This window comes from Cervus elaphus, chromosome 11 (genome assembly GCF_910594005.1).
Source record: "Cervus elaphus chromosome 11, mCerEla1.1, whole genome shotgun sequence".
Taxonomy (NCBI): Eukaryota; Metazoa; Chordata; class Mammalia; order Artiodactyla; family Cervidae; genus Cervus; species Cervus elaphus.
Window position 1 is genome coordinate 74367764 of NC_057825.1, and position 17767 is coordinate 74385530.

Consider the following 17767-nt stretch of genomic DNA (forward strand, 5'->3'; position numbering starts at 1 on the left):
TGCTAGGCTCCGTGCCTTCCCTCAGCATCCCTGCTTCCTAGGAAGCCCCCTCTCTCGGCCACGCCTGCGGAGCCCTCTCTGAAAAAGTGTCACCTGGAGGCCAAGGCCTTGCTGGTCTCGGGAAGTACCCAGCTTCCTTTCTCAGGTTTCTTCAGAGGTGGGCAGGTACAGGTCAGGTTGCCCCTTCGTAACTATTGGGTTGGCCAAAACATTCGTTAGTCTGCATCATCTGATGGAAAAACCCAAACGAAGTTTATGGCCAATGCAACACATTCTCCTGCAGGTAAATTAAGTTCTGAGCACTCAGGCCAAGTGAGTGGGGTTTCCGGCTACCTGGAGGGGAGGTAAAGACTGAGCTGGCAGAGACTGTCAGGACCTGCTCCTGGGGTTTCACCAAGTATTTCCATTGGCAGAGAGCATGCCTTTCTCTTCCCACACCTGGTGGACTCCCAAAGCCACCTGGCCACCCCTGAACCTGGAGGAGGTGGCAGCCTGCGGCATCAGGGCTTGATAGCACAGATTCCTCTGGGACACTGCTGTGTGCGTGGCAGGGACTCTTCAGGGGCACAACCCTGCCAAAGAGGTCTCTCTTTCTTGCCTGATCTGGGTGGAAAAGCCTGAAATGAGCCCAGAGTGGAGCCAGAACCATGGAAACACCTCCATCACGTCCCAGGCTGGGAGGGCAGCAGGACGGGGAGAGCAGAGAACACACTTCTGGGCCAAAAGTTCTTATTCTTGGAAGCCTGGAGCCCGGCTCCTAAAAGCAATAGCCTTCCCCTCTGAGAGGCTTTCTCCAGCCTATCTCCAAATCTCCTGTCCCATGTACACAGCTCCAGAGAGGCCCCAAGGCCGGCCTCCTGGTGATTGACCATCCCGCCTTCAGAACTACAGGGCAGAGCCGGGCATCCCCACAGCGCACTGAGTGTATCTCTGCCTTCCTCTCTCTAGAACTCAGAGTGTGGGACTCAGCCACTATGTTAGAGGGCTCACTGAGGGACCCAGAGCTCTTCCAGCCTGGTTATGGGTGGCTGTGCTCTCAGGGGAGAGGGATGTATCTCCTTCCTCTTGTACTGAGCAAGGGCAATGTCCTCAGAGAGCCACAGTGGCATCATAAGACCAGGATGTCCTCCTCCCTGAGAACCCACCTTGGCAATGACTCCAGTTGCGGGGGAGTACTGGTCCCCCTACCATATTCCTTTTTCTGGACAATTCTCCAAGGATGCATCAGATTCAGGCTGAGGCAACTACTGTGTCTCTCTCGTTCTCTACTATTTTTAGATTTGTGAATCCTGGGGATTCACATCAAATCTAAGGGATTTGTGAATCCTTACGTAAGTGCCAAGCTGACTCAGACCGACGGGGAGTGACTCCCATCATGCAGTACCGTGGCGAAAAAGACCCCAAGATCCCATCTGTGCTCAGTGGGAAAAAGTGCTGTGACCGATTAGTGATGTCTGTCTTGGGTGAGGGACTAGAGAGTGTGGCGTGTATGCCGTGTTCTGCCTTCTCTGATATCGCACTGCAGACTTTCAGAAGTGCCTTCTCATGTATCAGCTCATTTGATTATAACACTGGTGGTCTAGGAATGATGAAGCTCATTATTCATTTATAAAAGGAGACATTAGGATCATGGAAGCCAAGTGTGTCTTTTCCTAAATCACTCAGGTGAATTAGGGCCAGAGCTAGGATTAGATCCCAAATATTTTGAGTCTCAGGACAGTACAAGGGAATGCTGGAGACCAATACACCAAAGTGTTCATGTGTCTTTAGGAAAAGAGTGCTTAGTAAATCTTCCCCAGGCTTGAAATTTGCTATTCTTTACGCATATGTGTGGGATGCTGGCAGGAACACAGCATGTGGAAAGGGGATAGGCTGCCTACGCTGGAGCCGATGCCCCTCTGGTTGCCTGTAACTTCACAGTGGGCAGTCCTTTCTCAGATTGCATCAAATCAGCTAGGCACCCCAGGAAGAGAAAAGGGGCCATTTCAGAAACATCTGTAGGGAGCCACTCTGGACAGCTACTCAGTTACCATGGAAACCCACCCTTGGAAACTGCCTCAATTTCAGGAAAATAGCTACAAACAATAATAAGCATAAATGAAAAATGGTACACTTGCTTCAAAATTGTACTTGTTACCGGATTTGGCTGGGTTTTTCCAGGGGGGCTGAGACAGTAGGCTCCTATCTGCGACCGTAGAGGCAGGCAGCCGTCTGCCTGGCTGCAGGCCTAATGACAGAGCCTGCATCCTCTGGCTCCTTAATCAAGTTTCTGGATGTGACCTTGGGGGAGGCATCTATTAGAGAAGCTAATGTCTGGAGTGCAGGGGGAAGGACAATGTGCTTTGCAAGAAACAAACATTTGCTGAGCAGACTGGAAGGCAACACGGTACCAGGTGCAGGGAACCTGGCCCAGGCTGAGATGCTGCTACGTGGGCCTGAGCTAGGAATCCAGAGATCAGGCTGAGATGGGAATCCCTGTTTTCAAGGACTCTTGGGGTTAGCAAGGAACTTATAAAGATGACCTGGTCCAGCTCCTCCTCCATGTGACATTTACATTCTCTGGGCAGCATCCTCACCACATGATTCACGAGTCTGTCCTCGGACTATGCCAAGAGTTAAACCATTTTTCCTGATGCTGAGCTGACAGCTAACTCCTTGCATCTACTCAGGAAAAAAGCAGACCCCTTGTGACAGTGACAACCCTTCAGCCATCTGGAGCCATTCCCCTGGGGCTGCTGATGGGGCAGACATCAGTGACACCCTCACGGCTGTGCTCCTCACAGAGTTCTTAAAGCAGGGCATCTAGGTGGAACCCAGACCCCGAATGTGTTGTAACTATGGGCTCCTAAATTATATTTCAGAAATCACTGTACATGCAGGCCTGTCCACTTTTAGGTCATTACATTTATCCTGATACCTGCTCTTTGAAAGCAAGTAAGGATGGCAAGGAAAGAGTTCTCCCTAGGTTCTACTCAACCGCCTGTTGGAGACATTCCCTGGACCAGAGTCCCCACTGCACAGGTAAGTAAAACAGGTCCTGAGAAGGGGCTTTGCCAACAAAGGTCCATCTAGTCAAAACTATGGTTTTTCCAGTAGTCGTGTATGGATGTGAGAGTTGGACTATAAAGAAAGCTGAGCGCCAAAGAGTTGATGCTTTTGGACTGTGGTGTTGGGGAAGACTCTTGTGAGTCCCTTGGACTGCAAGGAGATCCAACCAGTCCATCCTAAAGGAGATCAGTCCTGGGTGTTCATTGGAAGGACTGATGATAAAGCTGAAACTCCAATACTTTGGCCACTTGATGCAAAGAACTGACTCATTGGAAAAGACCCTGATGCTGGGGAAGATTGAAGGCAGGAGGAGAAGGGGACGACAGAGGATGAGATGGTTGGATGGCATCACTGACTCGATGGACATGAGTTTGAGCAAGCTCTGGGAGTTGGTGAAGGATAGGGAGACCTGTTGTGCTGCAGTCCATGGGGTTGCAAAGAGTCAGACATGACTGAGCAACTGAATTGAACTGAGAAGGGGCTGACTTGCCCTTGACCACCCAGGAAAAGAACAGCAAAGCCAGGGCAAAAGAACCAACCTCCTATTCCCAACTGCCAAGCCTTCCCACAGGAGAGTCACTGAACCCCGGACACCCACACCCTGGCCTCCATGTCCTAAGATTAGGGGCTGTTGGCCCCTCTTAGCACCCCGAGGCCATTCTCCATGTGTGCTTGAGTCAGGCCTGACACAACAGTCCACCCCAAGACACTGCCTGAATCCCACAAGGAGGCATGGGGCTCCTCTCAAATGGGGGAGGCAATCCTGTGATCAGGCAGGGCCTGGGGATGGAAAAAAAAAAGCATTCTGGTATCTGTCTAGAGTCTGCAGGGCAGGGACCTGATGAGCACCTACAGTGAAAACCCTTGGGGCTAGACGGCCTTACAGAAACACACCAAGAGGAAGTCACAAAGAATCAGCCAACCCTCCCAGAGTTTTTCATCCACTCAGGCCGGGGATTGAAGGGGAGTGGCCCGCCATATGGCCTCTGCTCTCCCAACAGGGCAAGGAGGAAGCCGTCTCCCACAGATACCAGGGCACTGCAGGCAGGGGAGGGGTGAGGTGGGAGGGGGCTCTGGGGTCATCTGAGGGGGTGCGGGGCTGACTCACCAGGCTGTGCATGATGCGCACACCATCGGGGTTCACCGTGAGCGCCTCCTTGTACAGCTGCTTGGCCTCCTCCAACCTGCCCTTCATCTCGGCCAGCCGGCCCCGCATGTAGAGCACGGAATGTGAGGTGGGAAAGAGGCCTGCCGCCTCCTGGATGCAGAAGCCCGCTTCCTTGAGGTGCTGCTGCTCCATGAACAGCTCAGCTGTGAAACCAGAAGGGCAGGTGAGGCGGCGGGAGAAGTCAGAGACGGTGGCCCCCTCCCACATCTGACCGTCAGCCCCCGGAGTTCAGCAGCCTGTCCTGGGTGATGGAACCAGCCCCCCGAGACGCAGCACAGGATAGGCTCACTCTGGGGCACGGCTGTGGCGCCAGCCAATGGTTTCTGAGTGCTCACCCTGTGTCAGGATCATGCCACCGGCTGCACGCAGAACAACTCTGCCAACACTCACAAAACCCTACAGGACCATCACTTCTATTACCCACTTCGGGGAGGAGGAAACGGGCACAGAGAGGCTGAGGAACTCTCCTAAGGCCGCAGGGAGACAGAGTGATGGAGCCAGGGTTCACACTGGGCTGTCTGACTTCAGAGCCTGGCAGTCAGGGCATAAGTGGGGTCCCCTGCAGCTAAGTATTTGCTCAGGTCCTGTTCATCACTTGTTCATCTGTTCACCATGTGTTTGGGGACAGGGTGGGGGGCAGATGAGGTGGCTCCCCAGGGAGGCCAACTGACTGAAGAGCTAACTCTACCTGCATCATCAGGACGAGGAGAGCCACGTGATGCTGCCAAAAATGGGACAGGAAGGAAGTCCCGAGGGCGCCTGCGAAGGGGCAGGGCTGGGGCTCACACCGAGAAGCTAGAAAGCCACCAGTATACACTGAGAGCTGACTGTGGAGCCTGGGCCAGGCAAGCGTCTTCTCTTATTTCATCCTCATAGGTCTGGGAGGGAGGCAGGCTCTCTCCCGTGTCCCAGGCTGACAGGGGGAGGACCTCACCCCAGCCCCTTGGTAGAAGGTGCAGCTCCCGACCTCCCTCCAGACTCAGGACTTTCCATCACACAGCGGAGAACGTCTTTTTCAACCAACTGGCGGGGAAGATCTCCCCACAACCAGTGTGCCTTCTGGCCCCACATCAGTAGAAAATGGGGCAGTTTCTCCAATCCTGGCCCAGCCCACACAAACGCACATTTCAAACCCACACTGTGCAGGTACACACCCGCCGCAGGTGCTGTCAGAAACACATGCTCTGGAGTTGCTTGCAGCCCACTCAGCCCGCCTCCCATGGCAGCCTGGGCTTGGGTGCCCCCCTTGGGGGCTGGCGCCCCACACCGATGGGAGGGAGCACAGAAGGGCAAGCAGAGCCTGGCTCATGACTCTGCCAAGAGCCATTCCCAGCAACGGCTGAGAGCTGAGGTCACACTGGTTCAGATCAGGTCTGGGGGTGCTACCAGAAAGAGGTGGAAAACCCAGGCCCAGGCAGCCCTCCTTCTTTTTCTAACAAGGAGCAGGAGGAGGCCTAATAACAGCCTTGACTGTGCACACAGCACCGGGGGCACCCAGCGTGAATGCAGTCTAAGATCCGCTGGGTAATCAAAGCAGCCTGAACACTGCAGAAGGCTTTCTGAGCGGGGTGCTCTTTTCCTTTCCTGGAGATGAGAGTGTGGGAGAATCAGAGAATTAACTCAGAGGAGCCAGGATCGCATGATAAGGTGGGAGAGAACAGCACCGGCTCTTGTCCGCAGAGATGGCCTGAACCGGAGCCACCGCCTGGGCTATCCACTGGCTGCCTTCATACCTGCGTCCAGCATCCGGCTGCTGAGGACCGACCATGTGCCTGGCCCTCCCACGAGAAGGAGAAAGAGAGGAGGTGGGGGAAGGGGAGCAGCTGAGCCACCAAACCACTGGAGTGACCAGGGCCGTGGAGTGACAAGTGCCAGGGCTGAGTGTTCGGGGCACTCAGATGGGGTCAGGCCAGCTGGGCTGGTTTGATCAGGGGAGTCTTCCTGGGGGAGGTGGCATCTGAGCTGGGGCCTGAAGGCACAGGGGCACTTGGCCTGGCAGAGAAAAGGGAGGCCATGCTTGGCTGGGTCTGGAGGGCTGGGCAGGTCTTTCCAGGACCACGGGGGAAAAGGGAGGGAGGAAGTGTGAGTGGTGGGGGCGGGGAGGCCTGTCCCGCACCAGCCCCTGGGCTGCTTCGTCCACCACCAGGAGCTGAGCTCAGAGGCGAGCTGGGCTCTCTCCTCCCCTGGACCTTGTCCCAGCAGGCCCTCCTCGGGCCTGGCCCACCTGGTCCTGGCCTGGCTCATTAAGCTGTTTACAACTTGCTGCCCTGACTCCTGAGCCTCGTCTCTGGAGGCTGGCCCGCGGTCCCTCCCGTGGGATCTCCTCACAGTGCCTGCACATCAACACATTTCAATTACGAGGATCCTCCCTCCTTCCTCGGGGCCCTGGGCTTTATCCCAGCCACACAACAGAGGACAAGCTCTGAAAAATAGGTAGGGCTGCTCTGCTCTGATGGACTTCATCACCAGCCAGGCAGGAAACCACGTAACACAGAACAGAGCCAGAGGTGAGGGCTCTTGGCTACCTTACAGACGGCCCCCAGCGGGCCCACTGCCAGGGTGGGTTCCCGGACCTGCACACAGACCCACAGGTCGGAGGGCTGCAAATGTACCCCTTTTTTCTAGCCTCAGCCTCCCCGGGCAGTTGTTTTACCAAACATGGTGCTCCCCAGCCAGCCAGCCTCAGGCTGCAGCAGGAGCCCTATGGCACAGTGCCCGCCCACTGCCCAATCCTCTACCTCCCAGCCCTGGTGACCAGGGCCCCAAGGTATCCATACCCAGCCCAGTCTCCCCTGGCCAGGGCTGGATAAGCACCCGCCATCATTGGATTTTCCATGGATTCTCATAGTCGAGGTCATCCCTCCAGCAAATGGGCCTCGAAGCCCCCTCAGAGTCAGAGGCTCCTCTCTGATCCCCTTGGTCCTTCCTCTGTCCCCCTCCCTCTCCTGGTCTCCACTTCTCTCGGCTTCCTCTCTTCCCACCCCGGCCCTGACCTCCTCTCCTGTCTGTGTGTTTCGACTTTTCTTCTTCCCTCCATCTCTCTCCACCCGCGCCCCCCACCTCTGTGCTTTTCTCTCAGCAGGCTCCAAATGGAAAACATCTGTTCCCTGGAGCTTTGCAACAGTCCCTTTTATTATTTTTTTCTGAGGCATCCTGATCTAACCCTGCACCCAGAGCTGGCTCCAGTTCTCCGGGTCGTTCCTGCCAGTTCCGAGCCCTCTCTGCTGGGAGGAGGGCTTTCCTCGGCTGGTCCCGAGGAGCAGGGTGAAAGAGGGTCCAGGGCCAGGCCTGGGGCCTTGGAGGTACCTCCCCAGGTGAGATGGCTTCCGAGAGCCCCCCCGCCCCTGTAAACCCCAGAAAGGAAGCGGGGCTACCCGGGCTAAAAGGGCAGAGGCCTTCCAGGGCAGGAGATAACGTTAGACCCTAAAAAGAATCCACCTTGAGCTCCAGTGGTGGGGGGGACGTGTCTCCAAAAGTTATCCCTTAAAGGAAATAAGCACTTCCCTATATGGGTGCCCAGAATAAAGGAGAAGGAAGGGTCGGGGAGGGCAGGGGAGGAGTGAGAGAGAAGACCATCTGAAGGGAGGATGGCCATGAGAGTAACAGAGACTCCAAAGGTCTGAAGGGATGTTTCGGGGTTAGCCTGGGACCCAGGGGTGTGTGATGCATTGACTCAGGCCACATGGCGTCAAGGCCCTGTGGGCCTGGGCGCCCGACTTCCTGTCCTGGGTGCTCTCCTCACGAACTCAGGAGGAGGGGTTGACTGACAAGAGAGGAGGGAAGAAGGACAAGCAGGAGCACAGGAAGAGAGGACGTGGGAAGAGGGCATATAAGGCCAGAGGGAGAAGGGCAGGGAGCTGGGAGAGAAGGGAGAGTGGAGGGAGATAAGGGAAGAAATAAGGAGGAAACAGGGAAACATCAGAGTCAGGGGAGCCTGTTGGACCAAGGGTCAGATGCAGCTTCTGTCTCATCTATAAACACTGCCCTACTGCCCCACCCCAGGTCCCCAGTCTGCCTGGCCAGCAGCAGGGGCAGCATCCACTTCCGAGGCCATCTAAAGAGCCAGGGCACCGGCGCCAAGACGGTGTGGATCTGCCATCTGGAAGCTGAGACTCAGGCCAATTTTCCCCCGACGCAGGGAATGCCCACAGCTGCCTGTGAGCCCTGGGACCCTCAGGGCAAGGGGACTCTTCCTGCACCCACACCCCTCTCTAGCTCTTAGCTCCCAGAGACACGAGCTGCAGTGAGAGGAAGGTGGGTCTTCCTGCCCTTCTGGAAGGCACCTCCCGACACTCAGGATCCTGGAGCATCTATGGGGCTGGGTGATTCTCCCCTTTTCACACAAATCCACTGCCAAAGAGGAGACATTTTTGAAACTCATTGAAAGAAGCAACATTTTTGAAACTCATCTCTCAGGCAGAAACCTTCCGTGAAGCTTCTCACTTCAGACTGGAATGGGAAGGAGTCTTGAAGAGGGTGGGGAGTGGGGAGTGGTGGGGCAGGAGGACAGTTGGGAGACGAGGGATACATTTCCCAACCTAAGTGCAGGTTAATGATGGAACTTACTGCCAAGACAGACTGGGATGCAATTAATCTTGAAACAAACTGGAGGATTAGCTCATTCTAAAATGATAAAGGGGGGTAGTTTTCTCTTCCTAGAAATCTGGTGCAGCTGGAGGAATCATTAGGCTGGGTGGGTGGGGGTGGTCATGGGTGTTGCTGATGACGATACTTGTAGCTTGGGTCAGGTGGGGCTGAGGAGGCTTAGGGTGATCTGCTCCTGGCAGTCCTTCATTCAAGGGGTGCTGAGCACATGCTTGCTGGTGATGATGATGGCCAAGGGAGGGGAGGGGGCTCATGCAGTGAGGATTCTCCAGAATCCTCCCACAATCAGAATGAAAGACCTAGGATACCTTCTTGCTTCCCTTTTTGCCTGTGGCAGCTACCTACCAGTCTATCCTCCTTTCTTCTATAATGAGAGATCCCCTGATTTTTAATGGGGCAAATGTATACCCAGAATAATGGCACCTCCCAGAGTCCTTTGCAGGTGGATACAGTCATGTGACTAAGTTCTGGCCAATGGATCCTGAGGGGAAGTGATGTATGCAAATTCTAGGACATGTCCTTCTAGGGACAGGGTGTCCTCTTCCCCCACCCTTCCAGGTTATGCCTTGGCATGTGAATGTGGTGGAGAGCCACCTTGGGTCACCAAGACAAGAGTGACACCACAGGAAGGGCAAAGCCAACAAAACGGAAGGAATCTGGGTCCCTGGACCAGAAGAGCAGAGCGGTCATCCTAGTCAAGGCTGCCATCTCTGAACTGTTATAGAAGGAAAGAGAAGTGTCTACCTCATAGAAGCCACTGCCATTCTGCATGGTCATACACCCCAAGCTTGTCTCCTAACGCCACACCGCCCAACCCTCACCTTGCACCACAGTTCAAGCATTCAGATTTTGTTCTCAGAGTTCTCCATGGGCCAAACATCTAGGATAATGTCCAGAGAAGAAAGGCTAATAGGCAAATTATTGAAGGATGTTGCTTATACCAAAATTCCCAAGTCTAATCACAGGCTTCAGGAAGCCCTTTAGGCTTACTTGGAGCTACCAGAACATACTACCCCCCTAGCAGAAAGCATCATTTCTCACAGATGCAAGCAGCCTTGTAAAATGCAGATACGGTTGTTACCTGCTAAGATGAGTCAACAAGACAGACCATTAACACAAAAGGCCTTGGGAGTGCCAAAGCAGGTAGCATGCACCTCCCAAATCCGACCACTCATCAGTACACTGCCAATATATTCCTTGAAGTTGGTGAAACCCCAGGGGAGGGTGCAGCTTTCTACCCCAGGCCCCTGTGGGGGTGGGGCCCCAGTATGCCCACCAGGAGCTGTTAGAGCTCCACGTCTGAGAAGATGACAGGGCATCTTTGCCTCAGAGGAAGCCTAGCTCGTTATCCCTCTGGACTTTTCAAATTTCTTCTTCCTACTTCAGGTGCAACAAGCGACACTGGAACACAGCCCCCGCATCCCTAGCATCCCAAGGGAGCCCGATATGCTAACTGGGGCAATATCTGCATTATTAACATGCTTCCCGGTCTAGTCTTTTTATGAATCCTTGTCCAATTTTTTCCCCCAGATTTAGATCCTGTGGAGGGGAGAGTGGGGGCATCCTGCATACTAATGTGTCCATATGTGGAAGCTACCAGTGGGGAACTGTAGATCCTCAATCAACAAGCACATTCTAACTCTGACTTGCAGAATCTGCAGGTCCCAGGAAGGGAGTATCTCCTTTGTCTCTTCTCTCTCTCTCCAGGGGTTATAGACACTGCCCAGGGGCAGGGCAGGTGGGAGGCTGGGGGGGAGGGGCGACAGGAGGGTAATGAGTACCAGGTGAGGAGCTTCATGCGTGGGTCAAGGGGTCATGTTGGCCTGGTGCATTTTTAGGGTTCCACTCACCCTAGCACCTTCCTTTTACTTTGGCTGCTGCTGCTACCATTTTATCTCATTCAGGCACATCCCCTGTCTTGGTTCTCTCTTGTTTCATTCTAATCCCCCTCTCACACCCACTCCAGTATTCTTGCCTGGAGAATCCTATGGACAGAGGAGCCTGACGGGTTACAATCCATAGGGTCGCAAATTAAACTTTGCCGAGCACCTACTATGGATGTGCTAACTGCTCGACACACACTAGCTCTCATTTCAGATCAGAACAGTAAATGAGCTGTGGGACTCTGAATCTCCTGCCTCCCCAACACTAACAGACCGTCCAACCTGGAGTTGGTGGCAATGGTGCCTACTAGCTATCAAGAGAGATCATTACCTGAATGGCGATCCTTGAGTTCCTAGCCCTCTGCTTTCAATGAACTCGACCCCCAGCTTTCTTGGGGCCAGCACACCTCACTTCTGCTGTAGCTCTCCCAAGAGTTCTCGGGGGTTTGAGTCCTAACTGGTTCTCTTCAAGACACAGCTTTCCCACCTGGGCTGCCAGGGCAGACCCGCAGGAGCCAGAGGGGGCCTGGGTGGCCTGTAGGTAGGGGGTGGGAGCACTCACCAGCCTGGAGCCAGATCTGTTCCAGCGTGGTCCACAGCTGCATGGGGCCCTGCTTCAGGACCGAGCTGGGCACGGTCAGCTCCGACATGGCCTCCTCCAGCCGGGAGGCAGCAATGGATGATGCCCGCCGAGAGCCTGGAGAGCAAGATGGGAAAGGCTGAGCTGCAGGCCTGGTGACAGTGGCTGCATAGCCCTGCAGGAGCGGCAGGGCACGCCGGGTCACAGCAGGGTGGCCGGGCCCTGCAGCCGCGAAACAGTGCACCGACCCACTAGGAGGGGCCCACCTAACACGCTCACCCACGCCAAGAGAGGGGTGGGTTTCTGAGGGGCAGTGAGGCAGTAAGCCCACTTCAATCCCTAAGGAAGAACACCGTGAACGTAGGCAATGGTGGGCATTCTGCCAACTGCCCAGGATACTGAAGACAGAAATGGTCTCAATGTCCACCAGTGGGGACTGATTAAAAATAAGTGAGATTATAATCATACTGGACAATACAGTCATTAAAATAACAATGCATAACAATGGGTACTGATGCAGAAAGATGGTAATATTATGCCGTTTGGTAAAAAAGAAGCAGACTGCAAAAGAGTAGGATCACAGTTTTATAAGAAACAAAATACATGAATGTTGTCGAAAGTCTGAAAGGCCACTTATTAAGGTTTGAGTGGTGAAATGATGGATGACTTTTCCTTTCTCCCTTTTATATTTTTACTTTCTGTTTTCACAAGTGCCTATTATTTCTTTATAGAAAAGTACCTTAGAGGAGGGCACGGCAACCCACTCCACTATTCTTGCCTGGAGAATCCCATGGACAGAGGAGCTTGATGGAACACAGTCCATAGGGTCACAGAGTCGGACACAACTGAAGCGACTTAGCACGCACACATGGTGGAATGATGGGTGAATTTTCCTTTCTCCCTTTTATATTTTCACTTTCTTTCACAAGTGCCTATTATTTCTTTATAGAAAAGTCCCATTGGAGGTTGGGCTGTGAAGGATTCTTGGGTAGCAGCTTGGGCCAGACCGTGTGACCTCTGGAGAACTTCTCCCCATGGCAGTCCTGAGTAACATGCGTCCCTGTTCAAGATATACAAGCTGTTGACATTTACGTTTATGTGCAGGTGAAATGCAAGCACTTTTTTTCCCCTCTCTCTCTTAGAGGCAGTAAAGGCTCCAATAAACTCAGAGACCTTGGGGCAAACCACAGATGACTTCAGTTTATAAGGCGAGTGTTCATAGAGTCCTAATAACTTTGCCCAGAGTTTTTCCCTCTCCAATTGCAAAAGTGCTACACTCCCCGGCACCGTTGCCTCCTTGGAGTCAGCAGCTCTACGTCCAGCCCGTCGCTCCTCAGCTCAAATCAGGTGCTGGGTGTGGCTTCAGGAATCAGCTTCATCTCTTGACAGCAAAGGCGCAAGTTGGTTCATGGCCACAGAAGTGGAAAAGATGAGCAATGACACCAAATACAACTCCCTCACACTTTCATTCCCGTGACTAACTTTGCTTGTGTTTTGGAGGAAGGTATTCGCTTTAATCAGGTCCTGGGTTAAAACATGTAAGCTTGCAGATCCTAAACTGGTTTGAATTTCACAAGCCATGGATGTCAGGATGAATTTTTCCAGGAAACTACGGTCAGATTTAGGCTGAAATAGCAGCTCAGCCCTTCCTTTCTACTTGACTTGATCTGTTGAGGACATTATCGTGGCAGACCTTGGCCGTGAGCTTTTTTTTTAAAAAAAAATTCATTTATTTGGCTGTGCAGGATCTTTGTCATGGGAACTCTTAGTTGCGGCATGTGGGATCTAGTTTCCTGACCAGGGATTGAACCCAGGCCCCCTGCATCAGGAGCGTGGAGCTTAGCCACTGGACCATCAGGAAGTCCCCTTGGCCCTGAGCTTCAGCCTAAGGGGAGACGGTCTCTGTGCTCCACAGTTATCTCTCCACCCCAGTCTTCCCTACTCCCACACAGATGATGGGGTCCCTCTCTTGCCTATGCCATCTGCCTACTTCCTGCCCCAGGCCCAGCAGCTATCCTGCCACTCTGGGCCCTAAAGAGGCCCAAGGGCAGTTCCTTAGCACAGGACCTTGGGGAGCAGCCAGCCAGAGGCAGGATGGATTCCACCAGGCCGGGCAGATGCTCACGCTGGGACAGGGAGCCGCGGGCTCATGTGGACAGCTGCCCACAGGGCACATTCTTACCAGAGTCTGCATCATGGGCATCGGGCAGAGTCAAGTGCATGCCACTCTGTTTCTTCAGCGTGAGGCCCTCGCCGAGGCTGCCATCCTTTTCCAGGCCCCTGGAAGGCAAGGGAGGGCCAGGCCCCAGTGAGGTGGAGGGCTGGCAGGGAGAATGAGGGGAGCCTTACGCCAGGTAGGCTCTGGGGCTGAGTTCAGACCTGAGAACAGAGCTAAAGATCACTGGGAAGGATGGAGAAGAGCAGCAGGCCAGATCACAGCTCAGGCTCAGGATTCTAGAATCTGGTTCATCCCAGAGCTGAACTGACATGATAGCCCTCCTTATTGCCTCCTGCCCACTCCCCCCTTACTCCTGATCGCCCCCTGCCCGCTCCCTCCTTACTCCTGACCGCCCCCTGCCCGCTCCCTCCTTACTCCTGATCGCCCCCTGCCCGCTCCCTCCTTACTCCTGATCGCCCCCTGCCCGCTCCCTCCTTACTCCTGATCGCCCCCTGCCCGCTCCCCCCTTACTCCTGATCGCCCCCTGCCCGCTCCCCCCTTACTCCTGATCGCCCCCTGCCCGCTCCCCCCTTACTCCTGATCGCCCCCTGCCCGCTCCCCCCTTACTCCTGATCGCCCCCTGCCCGCTCCCCCCTTACTCCTGATCGCCCCCTGCCCGCTCCCCCCTTACTCCTGATCGCCCCCTGCCCGCTCCCCCCTTACTCCTGATCGCCCCCTGCCCGCTCCCCCCTTACTCCTGATCGCCCCCTGCCCGCTCCCTCCTTACTCCTGATCGCCCCCTGCCCGCTCCCTTCCTCGTCCACCCCACAGGCTGTGCGCCTGCAAGGCCATCAGTCTCCTCACTAGTCCCTGCCGTGACCACGTTTTGTTTCCAGAGCTACAAGCTTACTCATGCTGCTGCCACCAAGGATGTTCCTGCTGTTCTCGAGGTCCACCCACCCCCCCACCCGCTTTAGAAGCCAGTCCAGGGTCCCCGCCTCCCTCTAGAGGCTTCGAGCAGCTCATCTGCCCTCCGGCTACCTTCCCTCCCTGCTCTCTGTCACGGGTGGATCCCAGTGCATGCACATGCGCACGCACATGCACGCACACACACACACACACACGCTGAGGACCAGAAACCCTCCCGTCCATCTAATCCCTCTTCTACCTTTTGTGTCCTCTCGGTGTCCAGCAGAGAGCCAGGTACAGAGCAGGCGCTGTGAACTGGCTTCCATGGAAAGCCTGTTCTTTTGTGGACCAGCCCGCCCTGCAGGCACAGAAGGCCCAAGCCGCTCCCTGCCTCAGGGTCCCTTACCCTGGACTGCCACAGTGGCCCTGGAGGAGCCGGACGGGGCCCTTCGGTGACAGATAAGCAGTCTGGCCATCTTATCACAGCTCCCCCAATTCCCCAGGTCCCTGCGGCTCCCACACGGCTAGGGAGGCTCCTCTTTTTTAAAGAGTGGGGTGTCGGGGAGCCGCCAGCTCGGAAAGGTTACGCCCATCTTCGGGTGCACACAGCCCCTGAGAGCACCCTGCAACAGCACCCTCCCAAGGGTGCTGTGGCCTTAACCTGCTGACTGCGGAGTCTCAGAGGACTGAGGCCAAAAGGGCAGGAGAGGAGGAAGCGGGCCCAGAGGCCTCCTCCCTTCAGAGTGGACCCACAAAGAACAGCAGGGCATCCTTCCGTCTTAACGCCGGTTCACACGGAGCTCGGGCCTCTGGGTGCACAGCCATCTTTGTGGGCATTAGAGGAAACCATCCACAGAAACACAGTGGGAAAGGCCTGGCTCCCACCCTTCATGCCCACCTCTCATTCTCGGGAGGCACACGCGTGTGAAAGAGCCAGAGACCCTGGGGGAAAGCTGGGGGCTGCCCCTCCTTAGCTGTGTGACCCTTGGCAAAGCTACTTAACCTTTCTAGATCTTACTTCTCTTTTCTTGAGTTATTGTGTGCAGTTAACGAGCATGAGAATGTCAACATCACAAGGCTGTTGTGAGGATGAAATGAGGATGTGGACTGGGGCCCCTCCCATGCCGGCCTAGAGTAAATGCACAGACACAGCTGCTGCTCCCAAGGGGGCTCTTCTAGGGGCTTCAGAAACGACTCAGCTCAGGGACCTCTTGCCACCTGGTCCTAGGCCCCTACCCTGAAGAACCTGACAGCCGGACAAGAAGAGACAGTCCACGCTAAGCATTTAACAAAGACCCGGATGCAGAGTGTTGCACTGGGGCCCCAGAGGCCAGGCACAGGGGGCTCCCCGAGGGGCCGCGTGGGCCGGTCCAGGCAGAGCAGAGCAGGGGAAGATGGCCAAGGCTCAGAGTGGGAGGCAGGGCTGGCAGGGCAGGGCGGCCCAGACCTTCAGGCTGTGGATTCTGGCCTTGATCCTGGACTCCCCAGCCCAGATGTGACAAGATTTTGCTTGGTGGCTTCAGGTTCAGAAAGAACACTCCCTATTCTTGGGAAAGCCAGGAGGGGATTTGGATTTGACTCTCTGCTCCCAACAGTTTGCCTCCAACTAGCTGGCCAGGCTGAGCCCTGCTCTACCCTGAGTGGGTGGGGGCTGGGGGGGGGGGTCCTCCAGAGGTGAGGGTGAAGATGGTGGCTTGAAAAGACCCCAAGGCAAACCTGACCGCCCCACCGTCGAGAGCTCCTGACAGCTCTACGGCTCTGTTGCTCCTGGAGGGGAGCCACAGGCTAAGCCCTACACGTGGAGACAAGGCTGCAGCTCAGAGGGGCCCTGCCATGATCGCCTAGATGAGCAGGCAGCCAGCCATCCGGCTGAGAGGCGTGCTCTGCCAGCTCTGGGGCAGCTCGTCTCTGCAAGTGGAGCCAGGCCATGCACCTGCCTGCCTGTCACAGCTGGTGAGTGGCAGGGTGAGGGGCATCCAAAGGCGGGCCCCCCACACACCAGAGTCTGGCCCTCACTTCACAGCATCCAGCTGCCAGGTGGTTCCCCAGTTCCTTTCTGAAAAGTCCCTCACTCCAGGGCTGCCTGCTGGCAGCTTCCACCCACTGCCCTGCTCTGCCCTGGAATCTCCCAGGCCCAAAGCCTGCAAAGAGAGGGCTGACCCTACCCTGCCCAAGGATTTTTTATTCAATCAGATTATCTTCGGGCCTCCTCTGTAAATTCCAACTTTAGAGACATTGCTTTGGGGATTCTAAGAGGTTGCTAGGCTCCCAGAGTCCCAGTGAAAGTGCCCACCAGAGTGGGGTCCCCTGAGGTGGTGGGGAGATGACACAGCCAGACAAAGCGAGTAGAGCAGAAATGAAGCCCATTTCTGCTCTGGGCTGCACAAGTTGAGCCCAGGTGTCTTGGCAGGTGTCAGCAAAGACGTTCTGCAGATTCAGCCTGGACAAGAGTGCCCTGCTCTGGTCAAGGAGAATCTCAGAGCTGGGGGCTGGAGCAGGAGATGGGATGTGTGGAGATGGGGGGCCCTTCAGGAACTCAGCTTCCTCCTCCTCCTCTCCCAGCTTACAGATGGAACCAGGAAAGAGGTGACAAGCTCCACAGGCTGGAGACTCAGGTTTAAGCCCAACCACTACCACTCACAGGAGAGTGGCTCTGATACGTTATATAAGGTCTCTGGGTCTCAGGTTAAGAATCCCGGGGGTGAGGATAAACTATGACAGTGGATAAGATAAAACCAGCTGATGGGGGAGGTGCTTAATAATGATTTCTCTTCCTTCTTACCCCCCTGAACTTTAGTTTCCTAAAGACCTTTTTTCCGTCCTTCACAGAGGATTGTCAAAAGATTAAAATTAGGGCAGGCCGTAAAAGGCCCCAGGAGCAGTAAGTCCCATGCCCTCAGACATCCTCACCACCCTCTCACCCACGAGGCATCATGGCCACTCAGCTGTGGGCTGTTGCCCTGGCAACCACCACCTCCCAACTCCGTCTGGAGGGACCCGCCACTCACCCCAGCTGGGAGAAGCTGTACAGGGTCTGCCAGAGTCGCAGCATCTGTCTGCAGGTCACCAGGGCTTCCTCTGGGCCTTTCAGGACCTGCTCCAGCTTCACCTTGGTGAACATCAGGCTGTGGGAAGGAGAACAGCAGTGAGAACACCTGAGGGGCCCCCTTCCCCTGGCTTTCCTCCCGGGGTGGAACCCCAAGGGACTGTGCCCCACCAGAGCAGCCCCCATCAGCCCACCTCCCCAGCACTCAGGAGGCAGAGTGCCCACAAGCACGGCGGCCGCAGCCGTATCCCTGGGTCACGTGCTCTCTCTCTGCCTCGTTTCCCCATCCTCTCTGCCGAAGCACAGAGCGCTCCTCTGCATTTGTCAGCATCCCTGTGGCTCTTGCTTATCCCGATCCTGTACCATCCCG

General features: G+C 55.3%; 1 protein-coding gene across 4 annotated transcripts in view; it reads right to left on the reverse strand.

The window, feature by feature from the left end:
* Positions 1-17767, reverse strand: part of TTC7A (tetratricopeptide repeat domain 7A) — a 119791-nt gene that overhangs the window by 10230 nt on the left and 91794 nt on the right. For all 4 annotated transcript variants that reach the window (XM_043918081.1, XM_043918084.1, XM_043918083.1 and 1 more), the window contains 4 exons: positions 17360-17476; positions 13467-13564; positions 11267-11401; positions 4157-4359 (listed from right to left, as the gene is read on the reverse strand). In XM_043918081.1, the coding sequence (XP_043774016.1) occupies positions 4157-4359; positions 11267-11401; positions 13467-13564; positions 17360-17476 (553 nt within the window). The remainder of the gene's footprint in view (positions 1-4156; positions 4360-11266; positions 11402-13466; positions 13565-17359; positions 17477-17767) is intronic.